Below are 17,285 nucleotides of genomic sequence, written 5' to 3'. Positions count from 1 at the left end.
CCTGTCCCCTCTGTCCCCGCCTCTGTCCCCTCTGTCCCCTCTGTCCCCTCTGTCCCCTCTGTCCCCGCCTCTGTCCCCGCCTGTCGCAGCCTCGCTCAAGTTCAAGGTTCAAACTCCACCGGGCCCTTCCTGGGGACACGCGGGGAATGGATGCCACACACGGAGGGGGACACGAGGGGACACTCGGGGACCGACAGGGACACTCGGGGACACTCGGGGACCGACACGGACACTCGGGGACACACGGGGACCGACAGGGACACTCGGGGACACTCGGGGACCGACAGGGACACTCGGGGACACTCGGGGACCGACAGGGACACTCGGGGACACACGGGGACCGACAGGGACACTCGGGGACACTCGGGGACCGACACGGACACTCGGGGACACTCGGGGACCGACAGGGACACTCGGGGACACACGGGGACCGACAGGGACACGAGGGGACACTCGGGGACCGACAGGGACACTCGGGGACACTCGGGGACTCTCGGGGACCCGGTGTCCCCTCAGCGTGTGGGGACAATCCCCCGTCACCGACTGCACCGGGGGACACCGGCTCAGGTACCGCCAGCGACGGGGACAGGAGGGGAATGCAGGGGACAGCAGGGGACAGCAGGGGACAGGAGGGGACAGCAGGGGACAGGAGGGGACAGGAGGGGAATGCAGGGGACAGCAGGGGACAGGAGGGGACAGGAGGGGACAGCAGGGGACAGGAGGGGACAGGAGGGGACAGCAGGGGACAGGAGGGGAATGCAGAGGCCACTCGGGGACACTCGGGGACAGGAGGGGACAGCAGGGGACAGGGGGGGACACTCGGGGACCGGAGGGGACCGGAGGGGACCAGAGGGGACAGGAGGAGACATTCGGGGAGTGCAGGGGACACTCGGGGACAGGAGGGGAATGCAGGGGACACTCGGGGACACTCGGGGACCGGAAGGGACAGGAGGGGACACTCGGGGACAGGAGGGGACACTCGGGGACCGGAGGGGACAGGAGGGGACAGGAGGGGAATGCAGGGGACACTCGGGGACACTCGGGGACACTCGGGGACCGACAGGGACCGGCGGGGACACACGGGTGACAGCACCGCGGGTGGAGGGACACCGTGGTGGCGGGCGGGTTGACGCGGGTGACAGCACCGCGGGACAGGGTGACACCTGGAGGGGACGCGCGGCCGGAGCCGGTGGTGGCCGTGTGTCACCCCGCGCTGTCCCCGTGTCCCCAGGCGTGTCCCTGGAGAGCCCCCCGGGCACAGAGCGCGGGCCCCGGGACCCCCCTGGGGACACGGAGCCCGACGGGGACAAAGTGTGCGCCGTGTGTGGGGACAAGGCCAGCGGGTACCACTTCCACGTGATGAGCTGCGAGGGCTGCAAGGGCTTCTTCAGGTGTGGGGACACCGCGGGGACACCGCGGGGACAGCCGGGGACACCGCGGGGACACCACGGGGACAGCCAGGGACACCGCGGGGACACTGCGGGGACAGCCAGGGACACCGCGGGGACAGTCGGGGATACCCGGGGATAGCCGGGGACACTGCGGGGACAGTCGGGGACACCGCGGGGACAGTCGGGGATAGCCGGGGACAGTCGGGGATAGCCGGGGACACCGCGGGGACAGCCGGGGACACCGCGGGGACACCGCGGGGACACCGCGGGGACAGTCGGGGATACCTCGGGGACACCGCGGGGACACCGCGGGGACACTGCGGGGACAGCCAGGGACACCGCGGGGACACTGCGGGCATAGTCGGGGGCAGCCGGGGACACCACGGGGATATCCGGGGATAGTCGGGGACACCGCGGGGACACTGCGGGGACAGCCGGGGACACTGCGGGGACACTGCGGGGACACTGCGGGGACACTGCGGGGACAGTCGGGGACACCGCGGGGACAGTCGGGGATACCCGGGGATAGCCGGGGACACTGTGGGGACACCGCGGGGACAGGCGGGGACAGTCAGGGACAGCCGGGGACACTGCGGGGACAGCCGGGGACACCGCGGGGACACTGCGGGGACAGTCGGGGACACCGCGGGGACAGTCGGGGACACCGCGGGTCCCTGCGGGGACACTGCGGGGACAGGGTGGGATGGGATGGCGTAAGGGGACAGGGTGGGATGCGACAAAGGGGACAAAGAGGGACAAAGGGACAAAGAGGATGGGAAAGGCCAGGATGGGACAAAGGGACAAAGGGACAGGGAGGGACAAGGCAGGATGGGACAAAGGGACAGAGCGAGGGGACTCGATGGGACGCGGTGGCACAGGACGGTCCCACGGAGCCGCTGCCACCCCGCGCGTGGGCCCCGCGCTGTCCCCGTGTCCCCGCAGGCGCTCCGTCATCAAAGGTGTCACCTTCACGTGTCCCCTGTCGCGACGCTGCCCTGTCACCAAGGCCAAGCGGCGACAGTGCCAGGCCTGCCGCATGCAGAAGTGCCTGGCCGTGGGCATGAGGAGGGACAGTGAGTGACAGCGGGGACACCCGCGGCGACACGGGGCGGGGGGGACACGGAGGAGCTGGAGGGGACAAGGGGGACACGGCGGGGGAGGGGACACAGAGGACACCTGGCGGTGATGGGGACACAGGGGACACCTGGCGGTGATGGGGACAGGGGACACCTGGTGGTGATGGGGACAGGGACACAGGGGACACCTGGCGGTGATGGGGACAGGGACACAGGGGACACCTGGCGGTGATGGGGACAGGGGACACAGGGGACACCTGGCGGTGATGGGGACAGGGGACACAGGGGACACCTGGCGGTGATGGGGACAGGGGACACAGGGGACACCTGGCGGTGATGGGGACAGGGGACACAGGGGACACCTGGCGGTGATGGGGACAGGGGACACAGGGGACACAGGGGACAGGGACGGGGGAGCACCCGGGTGGGATAAAGGGGACCTGGAGGGGACAAGGGACAGAGAGGAGCGGTTTGGGAGGGGACAGCGGGACACAGAGGGACAGCGGGGGTGGCTCGGGGAGGGGACAGGACAGGAGCGGTGTCCCCGATCGCTGTCCCCGCCGGTGGTGACAGCGCTGCCGGGGGTGGCAGTGATCATGTCGGAGGAGGCGCTGCGGCGGCGGCGGGAGCTGCGGGGACAGCGGGGACAGCCCGGGGGACAATCCGGGGGACAGCCCGGGGGACAATCCGGGGGACAATCCGGGGGACAGCCCGGGGGACAGCCCGGGGGACAGCAGGGACTGACGGCCGAGCAGCAGGAGCTGATCGCGCTCCTCATCGCCGCCCACCAGCGAACCTTCGACTCCAGCTTCTCCCAGTTCGTGCACTGCTGGGTGAGCTGGGGACACCCCTGTCACCCCTGGGGACACCCCTGTCACCACCGGGGACACCCCTGTCCCTCTGGGGACACCCCTGTCACCACCGGGGACACCGCTGTCACCACCGGGGACACCCCTGTCACCACCAGGGACACCCCTGTCACCACCGGGGACACCCCTGTCACCCCTGGGGACACCCCTGTCCTCGCCAGGGACACCCCTGGGGACACCCCTGTCACCACCGGGGACACCGCTGTCACCACCGGGGACACCCCTGTCACCGCTGGGGACACCCCTGGGGACACCCCTGTCACCACCGGGGACACCCCTGTCACCACCGGGGACACCGCTGTCACCACCGGGGACACCCCTGTCACCGCTGGGGACACCCCTGGGGACACCCCTGTCACCCCTGGGGACACCCCTGTCACCACCAGGGACAGCCCTGTCACCCCTGGGGACACCGCTGTCCCTCTGGGGACACCCCTGTCACCCCCTGGGGACACCCCTGTCACCCCTGGGGACACCCCTGTCCCTCTGGGGACACCCCTGTCACCACCGGGACACCCCTGTCACCACCGGGGACACCCCTGTCACCCCTGGGGACACCCCTGTCACCGCTGGGGACACCCCTGTCACCACCAGGGACACCCCTGTCACCACCGGGGACACCCCTGTCACCCCTGGGGACAGCCCTGTCACCACCAGGGACACCTCTGTCCCTCTGGGGACACCCCTGTCACCCCTGGGGACACCCCTGTCACCACCAGGGACACCCCTGTCACCACCGGGGACACCCCTGTCACCCCTGGGGACACCCCTGTCACCACCAGGGACACCCCTGTCACCACCGGGGACACCCCTGTCACCCCTGGGGACACCCCTGGGGACACCCCTGTCACCGCCGGGGACACCCCTGTCCCTCTGGGGACACCCCTGTCACCACCAGGGACACCCCTGGGGACACCCCTGTCACCACCGGGGACACCCCTGTCACCACCGGGGACACCCCTGTCACCCCTGGGGACACCCCTGTCACCACCAGGGACACCCCTGTCACCACCGGGGACACCCCTGTCACCACCGGGGACACCCCTGTCACCCCTGGGGACACCCCTGTCACCACCGGGGACACCCCTGTCACCACCGGGGACACCCCTGTCACCACTGGGGACACCCCTGGGGACACCCCTGTCACCACCGGGGACACCCCTGTCACCACCGGGGACACCCCTGTCACCCCTGGGGACACCCCTGTCACCACCAGGGACACCCCTGTCACCCCTGGGGACACCCCTGTCACCACTGGAGACACCCCTGTCACCCCTGGGGACACCCCTGTCCCTCTGGGGACACCCCTGTCACCCCTGGGGACACCCCTGTCACCACCGGGGACACCCCTGTCACCCCTGGGGACACCCCTGTCACCCCTGGGGACACCCCTGGGGACACCCCTGTCACCACCGGGGACACCCCTGTCACCCCTGGGGACACCCCTGTCACCACCAGGGACACCCCTGTCACCCCTGGGGACACCCCTGTCACCACCGGGGACACCCCTGTCACCCCTGGGGACACCCCTGTCACCACCGGGGACACCCCTGTCACCACCAGGGACAGCCCTGTCACCCCTGGGGACACCCCTGTCACCACCAGGGACACCCCTGTCACCCCTGGGGACACCCCTGTCACCGCTGGAGACACCCCTGTCCTCACCGGGACACCCCTGTCACCCCTGGGGACACCCCTGTCACCACCAGGGACAGCCCTGTCACCCCTGGGGACACCCCTGTCACCGCTGGGGACACCCCTGTCACCGCTGGGGACACCCCTGTCACCACCAGGGACACCCCTGTCACCACCAGGGACACCCCTGTCCTCACTGGGGACACCCCTATCACCACCAGGGACACCCCTGTCACCCCTGGGGACACCCCTGTCACCACCAGGGACACCCCTGTCACCCCTGGGGACACCCCTGTCACCACCAGGGACACCCCTGTCACCACCGGGGACACCCCTGTCACCACCAGGGACACCCCTGTCCCCAAAGTCATCCTGACTGTCCCCACGATGTCCTGACTGTCCCCAAGATATCCTGACTGTCCCCACAATGTCCTGACTGTCCCCACCATGTCCTGACTGTCCCCACGATGTCCTGACTGTCCCCACCATGTCCTGACTGTCCCCACCATGTCCTGACTGTCCCCATGTGTCCCCAGCCCTCGTGTTCCCAGCCCAGCGTGCGCCTGTTGGTGCCCAGCGCTCCGGACCCAGCTGTCACCGCGGGGCTGTCACCAGGTCCGGCTGTCACCGCGGGGCTGTCACCGTGTGAGGCACCGTGCCCGGCTGTCACCGCGGGGCTGTCACCGGGTCCGGCTGTCACCACGGGGCTGTCACCGTGTCCAACACCAGACGTGGTGTCGATGCTGCCGCAGTTCGCCGACCTCAGCACCTTCATGATCCAGCAGGTGATCAAATTCGCCAAGGAGATCCCGGTGTTCAGGTGAGCGCGGCGGGGACGCACTCAGGTGTCACCCCCCGAGGTGTCACTGTGTCACCCCCCGAGGTGTCGCGGTGTCACCCCCCGAGGTGTCGCAGTGTCACACCCGAGGTGTCACCATGTCACACCCGAGGTGTCGTGGTGTCACCCCCCTCACGAGGTGTCGCGGTGTCACCCCCTGAGGTGTCGCGGTGTCACACCCGAGGTGTCGCGGTGTCACACCCGAGGTGTCGCGGTGTCACCCCCGAGGTGTCGCGGTGTCACACCCGAGGTGTCGCGGTGTCACACCTGAGGTGTCGCGGTGTCACACCCGAGGTGTTGCGGTGTCACCCCCCTCACGAGGTGTCGCGGTGTCACCCCCCGAGGTGTCGCGGTGTCACCCCGAGGTGTCACGGTGTCACACCCGAGGTGTCGCGGTGTCACACCCGAGGTGTCGCGGTGTCACCCCCCGAGGTGTCGCGGTGTCACCCCCCCAAGGTGTCGTGGTGTCACCCCCCGAGGTGTCGTGGTGTCACCCCCCTCACGAGGTGTCGCGGTGTCACCCCCCGAGGTGTCGCAGTGTCACCCCCCTCATGAGGTGTCACCGTGTCACACCCGAGGTGTCACCATGTCACACCCGAGGTGTCGCGGTGTCACCCCCCCTCACGAGGTGTTGCGGTGTCACCCCCCGAGGTGTCGCGGTGTCACCCCCCTCACGAGGTGTCGCGGTGTCACCCCCCTCACGAGGTGTTGCGGTGTCACACCCGAGGTGTCGTGGTGTCACACCCGAGGTGTCGCGGTGTCACACCTGAGGTGTTGCGGTGTCACCCCCCGAGGTGTCGCGGTGTCACCCCCCGAGGTGTCGCAGTGTCACACCCGAGGTGTCGCGGTGTCACCCCCTGAGGTGTCGCGGTGTCACCCCCCTCACGAGGTGTCGCGGTGTCACACCCGAGGTGTCACCATGTCACCCCCCGAGGTGTCACCGTGTCACCCCCCGAGGTGTCGTGGTGTCACCCCCCTCACGAGGTGTTGCGGTGTCACCCCCCGAGGTGTCGCGGTGTCACCCCCCTCACGAGGTGTCACGGTGTCACCCCCCGAGGTGTCACCGTGTCACCCCCCGAGGTGTCACCATGTCACCCCCTGAGGTGTCACCGTGTCACCCCCCGAGGTGTCGCGGGTGTCACACCTGAGGTGTCGCGGTGTCACCCCCTGAGGTGTCGCGGTGTCACACCTGAGGTGTCGTGGTGTCACCCCCCTCACGAGGTGTTGCGGTGTCACAGCCGAGGTGTCGTGGTGTCACACCCGGGGTGTCACTGTGTCACCCCCTGAGGTGTCGCGGTATCACCCCCCTCACGAGGTGTCGCGGTATCACCCCCCGAGGTGTCGCGGGTGTCACACCCGAGGTGTCGCCATGTCACACCCGAGGTGTCGCGGTGTCACCCCCCGAGGTGTCGCGGGTGTCACCCCCTGAGGTGTCGCGGTGTCACCCCCCCGAGGTGTCGCGGTGTCACCCCCTGAGGTGTCGCGGTGTCACCCCCCCCGAGGTGTCGCGGTGTCACCCCCTGAGGTGTCGCGGTGTCACCCCCCCGAGGTGTCGCGGTGTCACCCCCTGAGGTGTCACTGTGTCACCCCCGAGGTGTCGCGGTGTCACACCCGAGGTGTCGCGGTGTCACCCCCCAAGGTGTCGCGGTGTCACCCCCCGAGGTGTCACCATGTCACACCCGAGGTGTCGCGGTGTCACACCTGAGGTGTCGCGGTGTCACCCCCCTCACGAGGTGTCGCGGTGTCACACCGGAGGTGTTGCAGTGTCACACCCGAGGTGTCACCGTGTCACACCCGAGGTGTCGCGGTGTCACCCCCCAAGGTGTCGCGGTGTCACCCCCCTCACGAGGTGTCGCGGTGTCACACCCAAGGTGTCACCGTGTCACACCCGAGGTGTTGCGGTGTCACACCCGAGGTGTCGCAGTGTCACCCCCCCTCACAAGGTGTCGCAGTGTCACACCCGAGGTGTCGCGGTGTCACACCCGGGGTGTCACAGTGTCACACCTGGGGTGTCACCGTGTCCCCTCCCGTCAGGAGTTTGTCCCTGGACACCCAGATCTCGCTGTTGAAAGGGGCCACGCTGGGGATCTGCCAGATCCGCTTCAACACCGTCTTCAACACCGACACCAAGGCCTGGGAGTGCGGCCAGCGCTGCTACACCATCCGCGACGGGGCCATGGGTATGGGGACACTGGGGGACACTGGGGACAGCTGGGGACAGCCCTGGGGACACTGGGGACACCCCTGGGGACAGCTGGGGACACTGGGGACAGCTGGGGACACTGGGGACACTGGGGACAGCTGGGGACACTGGGGACAGCTGGGGACACCCCTGGGGACAGCCCTGGGACACGGCCACCAAGGCCTGGGAGTGCGGCCAGCGCTGCTACACCATCCGCGACGGGGCCATGGGTATGGGGACACTGGGGACAGCTGGGGACACTGGGGGACAGCTGGGGACACCCCTGGGGACAGCCCTGGGGACACGGCCACCAAGGCCTGGGAGTGCGGCCAGCGCTGCTACACCATCCGTGACGGGGCCATGGGTACAGCTGGGGACAGCTGGGGGACAGCCCTGGGGACACTGGGGGACAGCTGGGGACACTGGAGACAGCTGGGGACACTGGGGGACACCCCTGGGGACACTGGGGACACTGGGGACACTGGGGACAGCTGGGGACACTGGGGACACTGGGGACACGGCCACCAAGGCCTGGGAGTGCGGCCAGCGCTGCTACACCATCCGCGACGGGGCCATGGGTATGGGGACACTGGGGACACCCCCCCCCCCCCCCCCCCCCCCTGGGGACAGCTGGGGACACTGGGGACACTGGGGACAGCCCTGGGGACACTGGGGACAGCTGGGGACACTGGGGACAGCTGGGGACAGCCCTGGGGACAGCTGGGGACACCCCTGGGGACACTGGGGACACTGGGGACAGCTGGGGACAGCCCTGGGGACACTTAGGGACACCTGGGTGTGACCGGGTGTGACCGGGTGTGTCCAGGTGTGTCCAGGTTGTGACCGGGTGTGACCGGGTGTGTCCAGGTGTGTCCAGATGTGACCGGGTGTGACCGGGTGTGACCGGGTTTGTCCAGGTGTGTCCAGGGTGTGACTAGATGTGACCAAGGGTGTGACCGGGTATGACCGGGTTTGTCCAGGTGTGTCCAGATGTGACCAGGTGTGCCTGGGTGTGACCGGGTGTGACCAGGTGTGACCGGGTGTGTCCAGATGTGACCAAGGGTGTGACCGGGTGTGACCGGGTTTGTCCAGGTGTGTCCAGGTGTGTCCAGATGTGACTGGGTGTGTCCAGGTGTGTCCAGGTGTCCCCAGGTGTCCCCAGGTGTGCCCAGGTGTCCCCAGGTGTCCCCAGGCTGACTGTGGTGTTTTGGGGACCCCCAGCCGGGTTCCAGCAGATTTACCTGGAGCCGCTGCTCAAGTTCCACGAGAGCCTGCGGCGGCTGCGGCTGCACCAGGCAGAGTACGCGCTGCTGCAGGCACTGCTGCTCTTCTCACCTGGTGAGTGTGGGGACATGGGGACATTGGGGACACTGGGGACATTGGGACAATGGGGACATTGGGGACATTGGGGACACGGGGACATTGGGGACATTGGGACAATGGGGACATTGGGGACATTGGGGACATTGGGGACACGGGGACATTGGGGACATTGGGGACATTGGGGACACGGGGACAGAGTACGCGCTGCTGCAGGCACTGCTGCTCTTCTCACCTGGTGAGTGCGGGGACAGGGGGACACTGGGGACACTGGGGACATTGGGGACATGGGGACAATGGGGACATTGGGGACATTGGGGACATGGGGACATTGGGGACAATGGGGACATTGGGGGACATTGGGGACATTGGGGACACCCTGTGCTGCTCTTCTCACCTGGTGAGTGTGGGGACATTGGGGACATTGGGGACATTGGGGACATTGGGGACATGGGGACATTGGGGACATTGGGGACACGGGGACATGGGGACAATGGGGACACGGGGACACGGGGACATGGGGACAATGGGACAATGGGGACATTGGGGACATGGGGACAATGGGACAATGGGGACACGGGGACATGGGGACAATGGGACAATGGGGACATTGGGGACATGGGGACAATGGGGACACGGGGACATGGGGACACGGGGACACCCCTGTGCTGCTCTTCTCACCCGGTGAGCGCGGGGACACGGGGACACCCACTGTCAGGGGAGGGGACAGGGGGACATCCCGTGCTGCTCTTCTCCCACGGTGAGCGTGGGGACATGGGGACACAGGGACACGGGGACATGGGGACACGGGGACACCCCCTGCTGCTCTTCTCCCCCAGTGAGCGCGGGGACATGGGGACATGGGGACATGGGGACATGGGGACATGGGACACACCGCTGTCAGGGGAGGGGACACGGGGACATCTCACTGTCCCCAGGGGAGGGGACACGGGGACACCCCGCTGTCAGGGGAGGGGACACGGGGACATCCCGCTGTCAGGGGAGGGGACACGGGGACACCCTGCTGTCCCCAGGGGAGGGGACACAGGGACACCCTGCTGTCAGGGGAGGGGGACACGGGGACATCTCACTATCCCCAGGGGAGGGGACACAGGGACATCCCGCTGTCAGGGGAGGGGACACGGGGACATCCCGCTGTCAGGGGAGGGGGGACAATGGGGACACGGGGACATCCCGCTGTCAGGGGAGGGGACACGGGGACAATGGGGACACGGGGACAATGGGGACACAGGGACACCCTGCTGTCAGGGGGAGGGGACACGGGGACACCCTGTGCTGCTCTTCTCACCCGGTGAGCTCGGGGACATGGGGACACGGGGACACGGGAACACGGGGACACCCCGCTGTCAGGGGAGGGGACACGGGGACAATGGGGACACGGGGACACCCCGCTGTCAGGGGAGGGGACACGGGGACATCTCACTGTCCCCAGGGGAGGGGACACGGGGACATCCCGCTGTCAGGGGAGGGGACACGGGGACACCCTGTGCTGCTCTTCTCACCCGGTGAGTGTGGGGACATTGGGGACAATGGGGACATTGGGGACAATGGGGACAATGGGGACACGGGGACAATGGGGACACGGGGACACCCCGCTGTCAGGGGAGGGGACACGGGGACAATGGGGACACGGGGACACCCCACTGTCAGGGGAGGGGACATAGGGACACCCCGCTGTCAGGGGAGGGGGCACGGGGACACCCCGCTGTCCCCAGGGGAGGGGACACAGGGACATCCCGCTGTCAGGGGAGGGGACACAGGGACATCTCACTGTCCCCAGGGGAGGGGACATGGGGACACCCTGTGCTGCTCTTCTCCCCTGGTGAGCTCGGGGACATGGGGACATGGGGACACGGGGACAATGGGGACACGGGGACACCCCGCTGTCAGGGGAGGGGGACACGGGGACAATGGGGACACGGGGACAATGGGGACACGGGACACCCTGTGCTGCTCTTCTCCCCGGGTGAGCTCAGGGACATGGGGACATTGGGGACACGGGGACAATGGGGACACGGGGACAATGGGGACACGGGGACACCCCGCTGTCAGGGGAGGGGGACAATGGGGACACGGGGACATCCTTCTGTCAGGGGAGGGGGACACGGGGACACCCCGCTGTCAGGGGAGGGGACACGGGGACAATGGGGGACACGGGGACAATGGGGACACGGGGACACCCCGCTGTCAGGGGAGGGGGACAATGGGGACACGGGGACATCCTTCTGTCAGGGGAGGGGACACAGGGACATCCCGCTGTCAGGGGAGGGGACACGGGGACACCCTGCTGTCAGGGGAGGGGACACCCCGCTGATGTCCACCCCCCCCTCCCCCCCCCCCCGTCCCCCCCCACCCAGACCACGGCGTCGCCCAGCGCGAGGTCATCGACGCCTTCCAGGAGCAGCTGGCCCTGACCCTGCAGAGCTACATCGAGCACCAGCACCCCCCCGAGGAGGGCAGGTGGGGCTCGGGGTGACGGGGGTGGGTGGCACTGTCCCCAGGGCGCCGGGGACTGTCACCGTGTCCCCCCCCGTGTGTCCCCAAGGCTGCTGTACGCCAAGCTGCTGCTGCTGCTGACGGAGCTGCAGACGCTGATGGTGGAGAACACCCGGCAGATCCTGCACATCCAGGAGCTGTCGGCCATGACGCCGCTGCTCTCCGAGATCATCAGCTGAGCTCAGACACGCCCCCGATGTCACCAAATGTCACCCGATGTCACCAAATGTCACCCGATGTCACATCCGGGCCCCCCACCGGGCACAGAGTAAAGCTCCTTTATTTATCCGGGCTCTCTCCGGTGTGTGTGGCTGCGGGGGAAACTGAGGCACGGCTGCTGTGGTGCCGGGGACAATCACCCCGGGGGGTGGCACTGGGGACAATGGGGACCCCCAGCAGCTGGCACCGGTGACACTGGGGACCTCCAGCCCCACTGGGGACAATGGGGACCCCCAGCAGCTGGCACTGGGGACACTGGGGACCCCCAGCCCCACTGGGGATAATGGGGACCCCCAGCAGCTGGCACTGGGGACAATGGGGACCCCCAGCAGCTGGCACTGGGGACTCTGGGGACCCCCAGCCCCCCCACAGCAGCAGCCACCTCCATGGGGTGGCACTGGGGACAACGGGGACCCCCCCCCCCCCCCCCCCCCCCCCCCCCAGCCCCATGGCAGCAGCCACCTCCATGGGGTGGCACTGGGGACAATGGGGACCCCCATCCCCACTGGGGACACTGGGGACCCCCAGCAGCTGGCACCGGTGACCATGGGGACCCCCAGCCCCACTGGGGACAATGGGGACCCCCAGCAGCTGGCACTGGGGACACTGGGGACCCCCAGCCCCACCGGTGACCACTGGGGACCCCCCAGCAGCTGTCACTGGGGACTCTGGGGACCCCCAGCCCCATGGCAGCAGCCACCTCCATGGGGTGGCACTGGGGACAACGGGGACCCCCAGCAGCTGGCACTGGTGACAACAAGGACCCCCAGCTCCACTGGGGACACTGGGGACCCCCAGCCCCATGGCAGCATCAACCACCTCCATGGGGTGGCACCGGTGACAATGGGGACCCCCAGCCCCACTGGGGACCCCCAGCAGCTGGCACTGGTGACACTGGGGACCCCCAGCCCCACTGGGGACAATGGGGACCCCCAGCAGCTGGCACTGGGGACACTGGGGACCCCCATCCCCATGGCATCAGCCACCTCCATGGGGTGACACCGGTGACAATGGGGACCCCCAGCAGCTGGCACCGGTGACACTGGGGACCCCCAGCCCCACTGGTGACAATGGGGACCCCCAGCAGCTGGCACCGGTGACAATGGGGACCCCCAGCAGCTGGCACTGGTGACACTGGGGACCCCCATCCCCCCCGCGGTCCCCCCCTGTCCCCTCAGCGCTGTCCCTTGCTGACCCCTGCCCGCCGTGTCCCCGCTGTGGCACCTGCAGGGCCCGGCCCGGTGGCTCCTGAGCAGGACGGTGCCACATCCCCGCTGTCCCCGCTGTCCCCGCTGTCCCCTGCTGTCCCTCTGTCCCTGCTGTCCCTGCTGTCCCCTCTGTCCCTGCTGTCCCCGCTGTCCCCTCTGTCCCCGCTGTCCCCGCTGTCCCCTCAGCCCACGGTGACGCTGAAGCCGCAGTGGAACCGGTTCCTCCAGTGGTTGAGGAAGGCGCCCAGGGCCAGCGTCACGGGCAGGGGGGGCAACTTCTTCTCCAGGACCCCCCCAACGCTCCAGTTACTGTCCAGGAGCCCTGAGGGGGACAGCAGGGACAGCTGAGTGCCACCAGCAGGTGACAACCGCTGGCAGAAGCCACCGGCAGCCCGGCCCACCTCTGAAGACGGCGTTGGCTCGCGGCAGGTTGAGCTGGTAGCCAAAGGCGAAGGTGGTCTCCTGCAGCCGCGTGTTGGCCTCCAGCTCCACCCCCACCTGCACCTGCAGGGGGACACGGCGGTGACAGCGGCTTGGGGACACCGGGGGACACGGCAGGGGACACGGGGGACACTCACCTGCTCGTTGGCCCGGTGGTAGTAGCTGGCGTGAGCCCCCCCGTAGCCCACGTTGAGCGTCGTCACCCAGTTGGGGGCTGCAACAGAGAGCCAGCGTCCCCAAGGTGTCCCCGAGGTGTCCCCAAGGTGTCCCCGAGGTGTCCCCGAGGTGTCCCCGAGGTGTCCCCTACCCGAGTATTTCCCTGCCAGCGTCAGGATGGCCCCCTCCTCGCCGGGGCGCCGGTGGTAGACGAGCTCTCCGCCCAGCACCAGGCGGGCGGTGACGCTCTGCAGGAAATGCGCCACCAGGATCACTGCGGGGACAGCGCCGTGTCACCCCCGCCCGCGGTGTCCACCCCTGTGGTGTCACCCCCGCCGTGTCACCCCCGTGGTGTCACCCCCGCCGTGTCACCCTCGGTGTCACCCCCGCTGTGTCACCCCCGCGGTGTCACCCGTGGTGTCACCCATGGTGTCACCCCCGCCGTGTCACCCCCGTGGTGTCACCCCCGTGGTGTCACCCCCGCAGTGTCACCTCCACGGTGTCACCCCCGCCGTGTCACCCCCACGGGGTCACCCATGGTGTCACCCCCGCGGTGTCACCCCCGTGGTGTCACCCCCGTGGTGTCACACCCGCGGTGTCACCCTCAGTGTCACCCCCGCGGTGTCACCCCCCGCGGTGTCACCCGTGGTGTCACCCCCGCGGTGTCACCCCCGCAGTGTCACCTCCACGGTGTCACCCCCATGGTGTCACCCTTGCCGTGTCACCCCTGCCGTGTCACCCCCGCCGTGTCTCCCCCGTGGTGTCATCCCCTCGGTGTCACCCCCGCTGTGTCACCGTGGTGTCACCCCCGCCGTGTCACCGTGCTGTCACCCCCGCGGTGTCACCGTGGTGTCACCCCCGCCGTGTCACCGTGGTGTCACCCCCGCTGTGTCACCCCCGCCGTGTCACCCCCACCGTGTCACCCCCCGCCATGTCACGTGGTGTCACCCCCGCCGTGTCACCCCCGCCGTGTCACCCCCGCCGTGTCACCGTGGTGTCACCCTCGCTGTCACCCCTGCGGTGTCACCCTCGCCGTGTCACCCCCGCCCGCAGTGTCACCCTCGCTGTCACCCCCCGCGGTGTCACCCTCGGTGTCACCCCCGCCGTGTCACCCCCGCCGTGTCACCGTGCTGTCACACCCGTGGTGTCACCCCCGCAGTGTCACCCTCGGTGTCACCCCCGCGGTGTCACCGTCCCCTCCCGTGTGTCACCCACCGGAGCCGGCCAGCAGGTCGGGGTTGCCCAGGGTCAGCGTGGCCGTGCAGTCGTCACCGCGGTACTCGGCGTCAAACTGCCACGTGACAAACCTGGCCTGGTGCGTCTGCAGCAAGGGGACACCCATGGGGACACGGGGGACACCCATGGGGACACGCGGTGACACAGGTGACACCGATGGGGACACGCACGGGGGACACAGGTGACACCAATGGGGAACACGCGGGGGACACAGGTGACACCAATGGGGAACACGCGGGGGACACAGGTGACACCGATGGGGACACGGGTGACACCGATGGGGACACGCAGTGACACAGGTGACACCGATGGGGACACCCATGGGGACACGGGGGACACCCATGGGGACACGGGTGACACAGGTGACACCGATGGGGACACGCATGGGGGACACAGGTGACACCGATGGGGACACCGATGGGGACACAGGGGACACCCATGGGGACACGGGTGACACCCATGGGGAACACGCGGGGGACACAGGGGACACCGATGGGGACACGCGTGGGTGATGGAGGTGACACCAGGGACATGCACGGGTGACAGAGGTGACACCGATGGGGACATGTGGGGGACACAGGTGACACCGGGGGACACCGATGGGGACACGGGTGACACCGATGGGGACACGTGGTGACACAGGTGACACCGATGGGGACACGCACGGGGGACACAGGTGACACCGATGGGGACACGCGGGGGACACAGGGGACACCGATGGGGACATGCGAGGGACACAGGTGACACCGATGGGGACACGCGGTGACACAGGTGACATCGATGGGGACACGCACGGGGGACACAGGTGACACCAGGGGACACGTGTGGGTGATGGAGGTGACACCAGGGGACACACACAGGTGACACAGGTGACACCGGGGGACATGCAGGTCACACAGCTGACACCGATGGGGACACACACAGGGGACACAGGTGACACCAGGGGACACGTGTGGGTGACGGAGGTGACACCAGAGGGACACACGGGGGACACAGGTGACACCGGGGGGACACGTGTGGGTGACGGAGGTGACACCAGGGGACACAGGTGACAGAGGTGACACAGGTGACACACACAGGTGACACAGGTGACACAGGTGACACACAGGTGACACAGGTGACACACACAGGTGACACAGGTGACAGAGGTGACACAGGTGACACAGGTGACACATACAGGTGACACAGGTGACACAGGTGACACGGGTGACACAGGTGACACAGGTGACACACACAGGTGACACAGGTGACACAGGTGACACAGGTGACACACACAGGTGACACACACAGGTGACAGAGGTGACACAGGTGACACAGGTGACACAGGTGACACACACAGGTGACACAGGTGACACAGGTGACAGAGGTGACACAGGTGACACACACAGGTGACACAGGTGACACAGGTGACAGGTGACACAGGTGACACAGGTGACACACACAGGTGACACAGGTGACACACACAGGTGACACACACAGGTGACACAGGTGACACAGGTGACACAGGTGACACAGGTGACAGAGGTGACACACACAGGTGACACGCACAGGTGACACAGGTGACACAGGTGACAGAGGTGACACACACAGGTGACACGCACAGGTGACACAGGTGACACAGGTGACAGAGGTGACACACACAGGTGACACGGGTGACACAGGTGACACAGGTGACAGACACAGGTGACAGAGGTGACACACACAGGTGACACAGGTGACACAGGTGACACAGGTGACAGAGGTAACACACACAGGTGACACAGGTGACAGACACAGGTGACAGAGGTGACACACACAGGTGACACAGGTGACACAGGTGACACAGGTGACAGAGGTGACACACACAGGTGACACACACAGGTGACACAGGTGACACAGGTGACACACACAGGTGACACAGGTGACACAGGTGACACGGGGCTCACCTGGAAGACGGCTTTGGCGCGGAGGCGCTGGGCCAGCAGCTGCAGGGCCTGAGCGTTGAGGCTGCCAGCGCTGTCCATGTCACCCAGCAGCGTGGGGAACACCTGGGGACAGCGCCGTGTGACACGGGGACAGCGCCATGTGACATGGGGACAGTGCCATGTGACATGGGGACAGCGCCGTGTGACATGGGGACAGTGCCGTGTGACACGGGGACAGCGCCGTGTGACACGGGGACAGCGCCATGTGACATAGGGACAGTGCCATGTGACAA

General features: G+C 67.9%; 2 protein-coding genes and 1 long non-coding RNA gene across 11 annotated transcripts; 2 read left to right on the top strand and 1 right to left on the bottom strand.

Annotated features, from left to right (window-relative positions):
- The first annotated feature begins 28 nt into the window (after positions 1 to 28).
- Positions 29 to 13,142, top strand: LOC131574373 (nuclear receptor subfamily 1 group I member 3-like). 9 transcript variants are annotated; one of them, XM_058828817.1, is made up of 11 exons: positions 29 to 567; positions 1,232 to 1,391; positions 2,334 to 2,464; positions 3,059 to 3,300; positions 5,508 to 5,658; positions 5,754 to 5,791; positions 7,844 to 7,989; positions 11,690 to 11,792; positions 11,878 to 12,195; positions 12,380 to 12,438; positions 13,075 to 13,142. In XM_058828817.1, exons 1-11 carry the CDS (start codon positions 147 to 149, stop codon positions 13,085 to 13,087), a joined length of 1,782 nt encoding a protein of 593 aa, XP_058684800.1. In that variant the 5' UTR covers positions 29 to 146; the 3' UTR covers positions 13,088 to 13,142. The 9 variants fall into 9 exon arrangements, 8 of the variants coding, with proteins under 8 accessions (XP_058684800.1, XP_058684799.1, XP_058684801.1 ...); XM_058828816.1 differs by lacking the exon at positions 13,075 to 13,142 and adding an exon at positions 12,927 to 13,065; XM_058828818.1 differs by lacking the exon at positions 13,075 to 13,142 and adding an exon at positions 12,789 to 12,878.
- LOC131574378 (uncharacterized) lies at positions 8,839 to 9,167 on the top strand. The gene is made up of 3 exons (XR_009276495.1): positions 8,839 to 8,878; positions 8,972 to 9,031; positions 9,084 to 9,167. It is a non-coding gene; the product is annotated as an uncharacterized LOC131574378 (long non-coding RNA).
- On the bottom strand, positions 12,092 to 17,277 carry LOC131574379 (mitochondrial import receptor subunit TOM40B-like; the record flags this gene model as incomplete). Its single annotated transcript, XM_058828826.1, has 7 exons — positions 12,092 to 12,250; positions 13,126 to 13,577; positions 13,657 to 13,759; positions 13,834 to 13,910; positions 14,004 to 14,126; positions 15,068 to 15,173; positions 17,014 to 17,277. Coding segments are annotated over 6 exons (813 nt in total), but the record flags the coding sequence as incomplete, so codon positions are not given.
- Positions 17,278 to 17,285: the final 8 nt, after the last annotated feature.

This window comes from Poecile atricapillus, unplaced genomic scaffold (assembly GCF_030490865.1).
Source record: "Poecile atricapillus isolate bPoeAtr1 unplaced genomic scaffold, bPoeAtr1.hap1 scaffold_276, whole genome shotgun sequence".
NCBI classification, from domain to species: domain Eukaryota; kingdom Metazoa; phylum Chordata; class Aves; order Passeriformes; family Paridae; genus Poecile; species Poecile atricapillus.
The sequence above is the reverse complement of the archived record's forward strand: the minus strand, read 5'-3'. Positions and strand labels throughout refer to the sequence as shown.

What these genes read in the sequence shown, in the direction of transcription:
- LOC131574373 (XM_058828817.1), top strand. Translation starts at nt 147, where the DNA reads ATGGATGCCACACACGGAGGGGGACACGAGGGGACACTCGGGGACCGA. An exon ending in GGCTGCAAGGGCTTCTTCAG is followed by an intron (nt 1,392 to 2,333) that starts GTGTGGGGACAC and finishes GTGTCCCCGCAG; the next exon opens with GCGCTCCGTCATCAAAGGTG. An exon ending in CATCCGCGACGGGGCCATGG is followed by an intron (nt 7,990 to 11,689) that starts GTATGGGGACAC and finishes CCCCCCACCCAG; the next exon opens with ACCACGGCGTCGCCCAGCGC.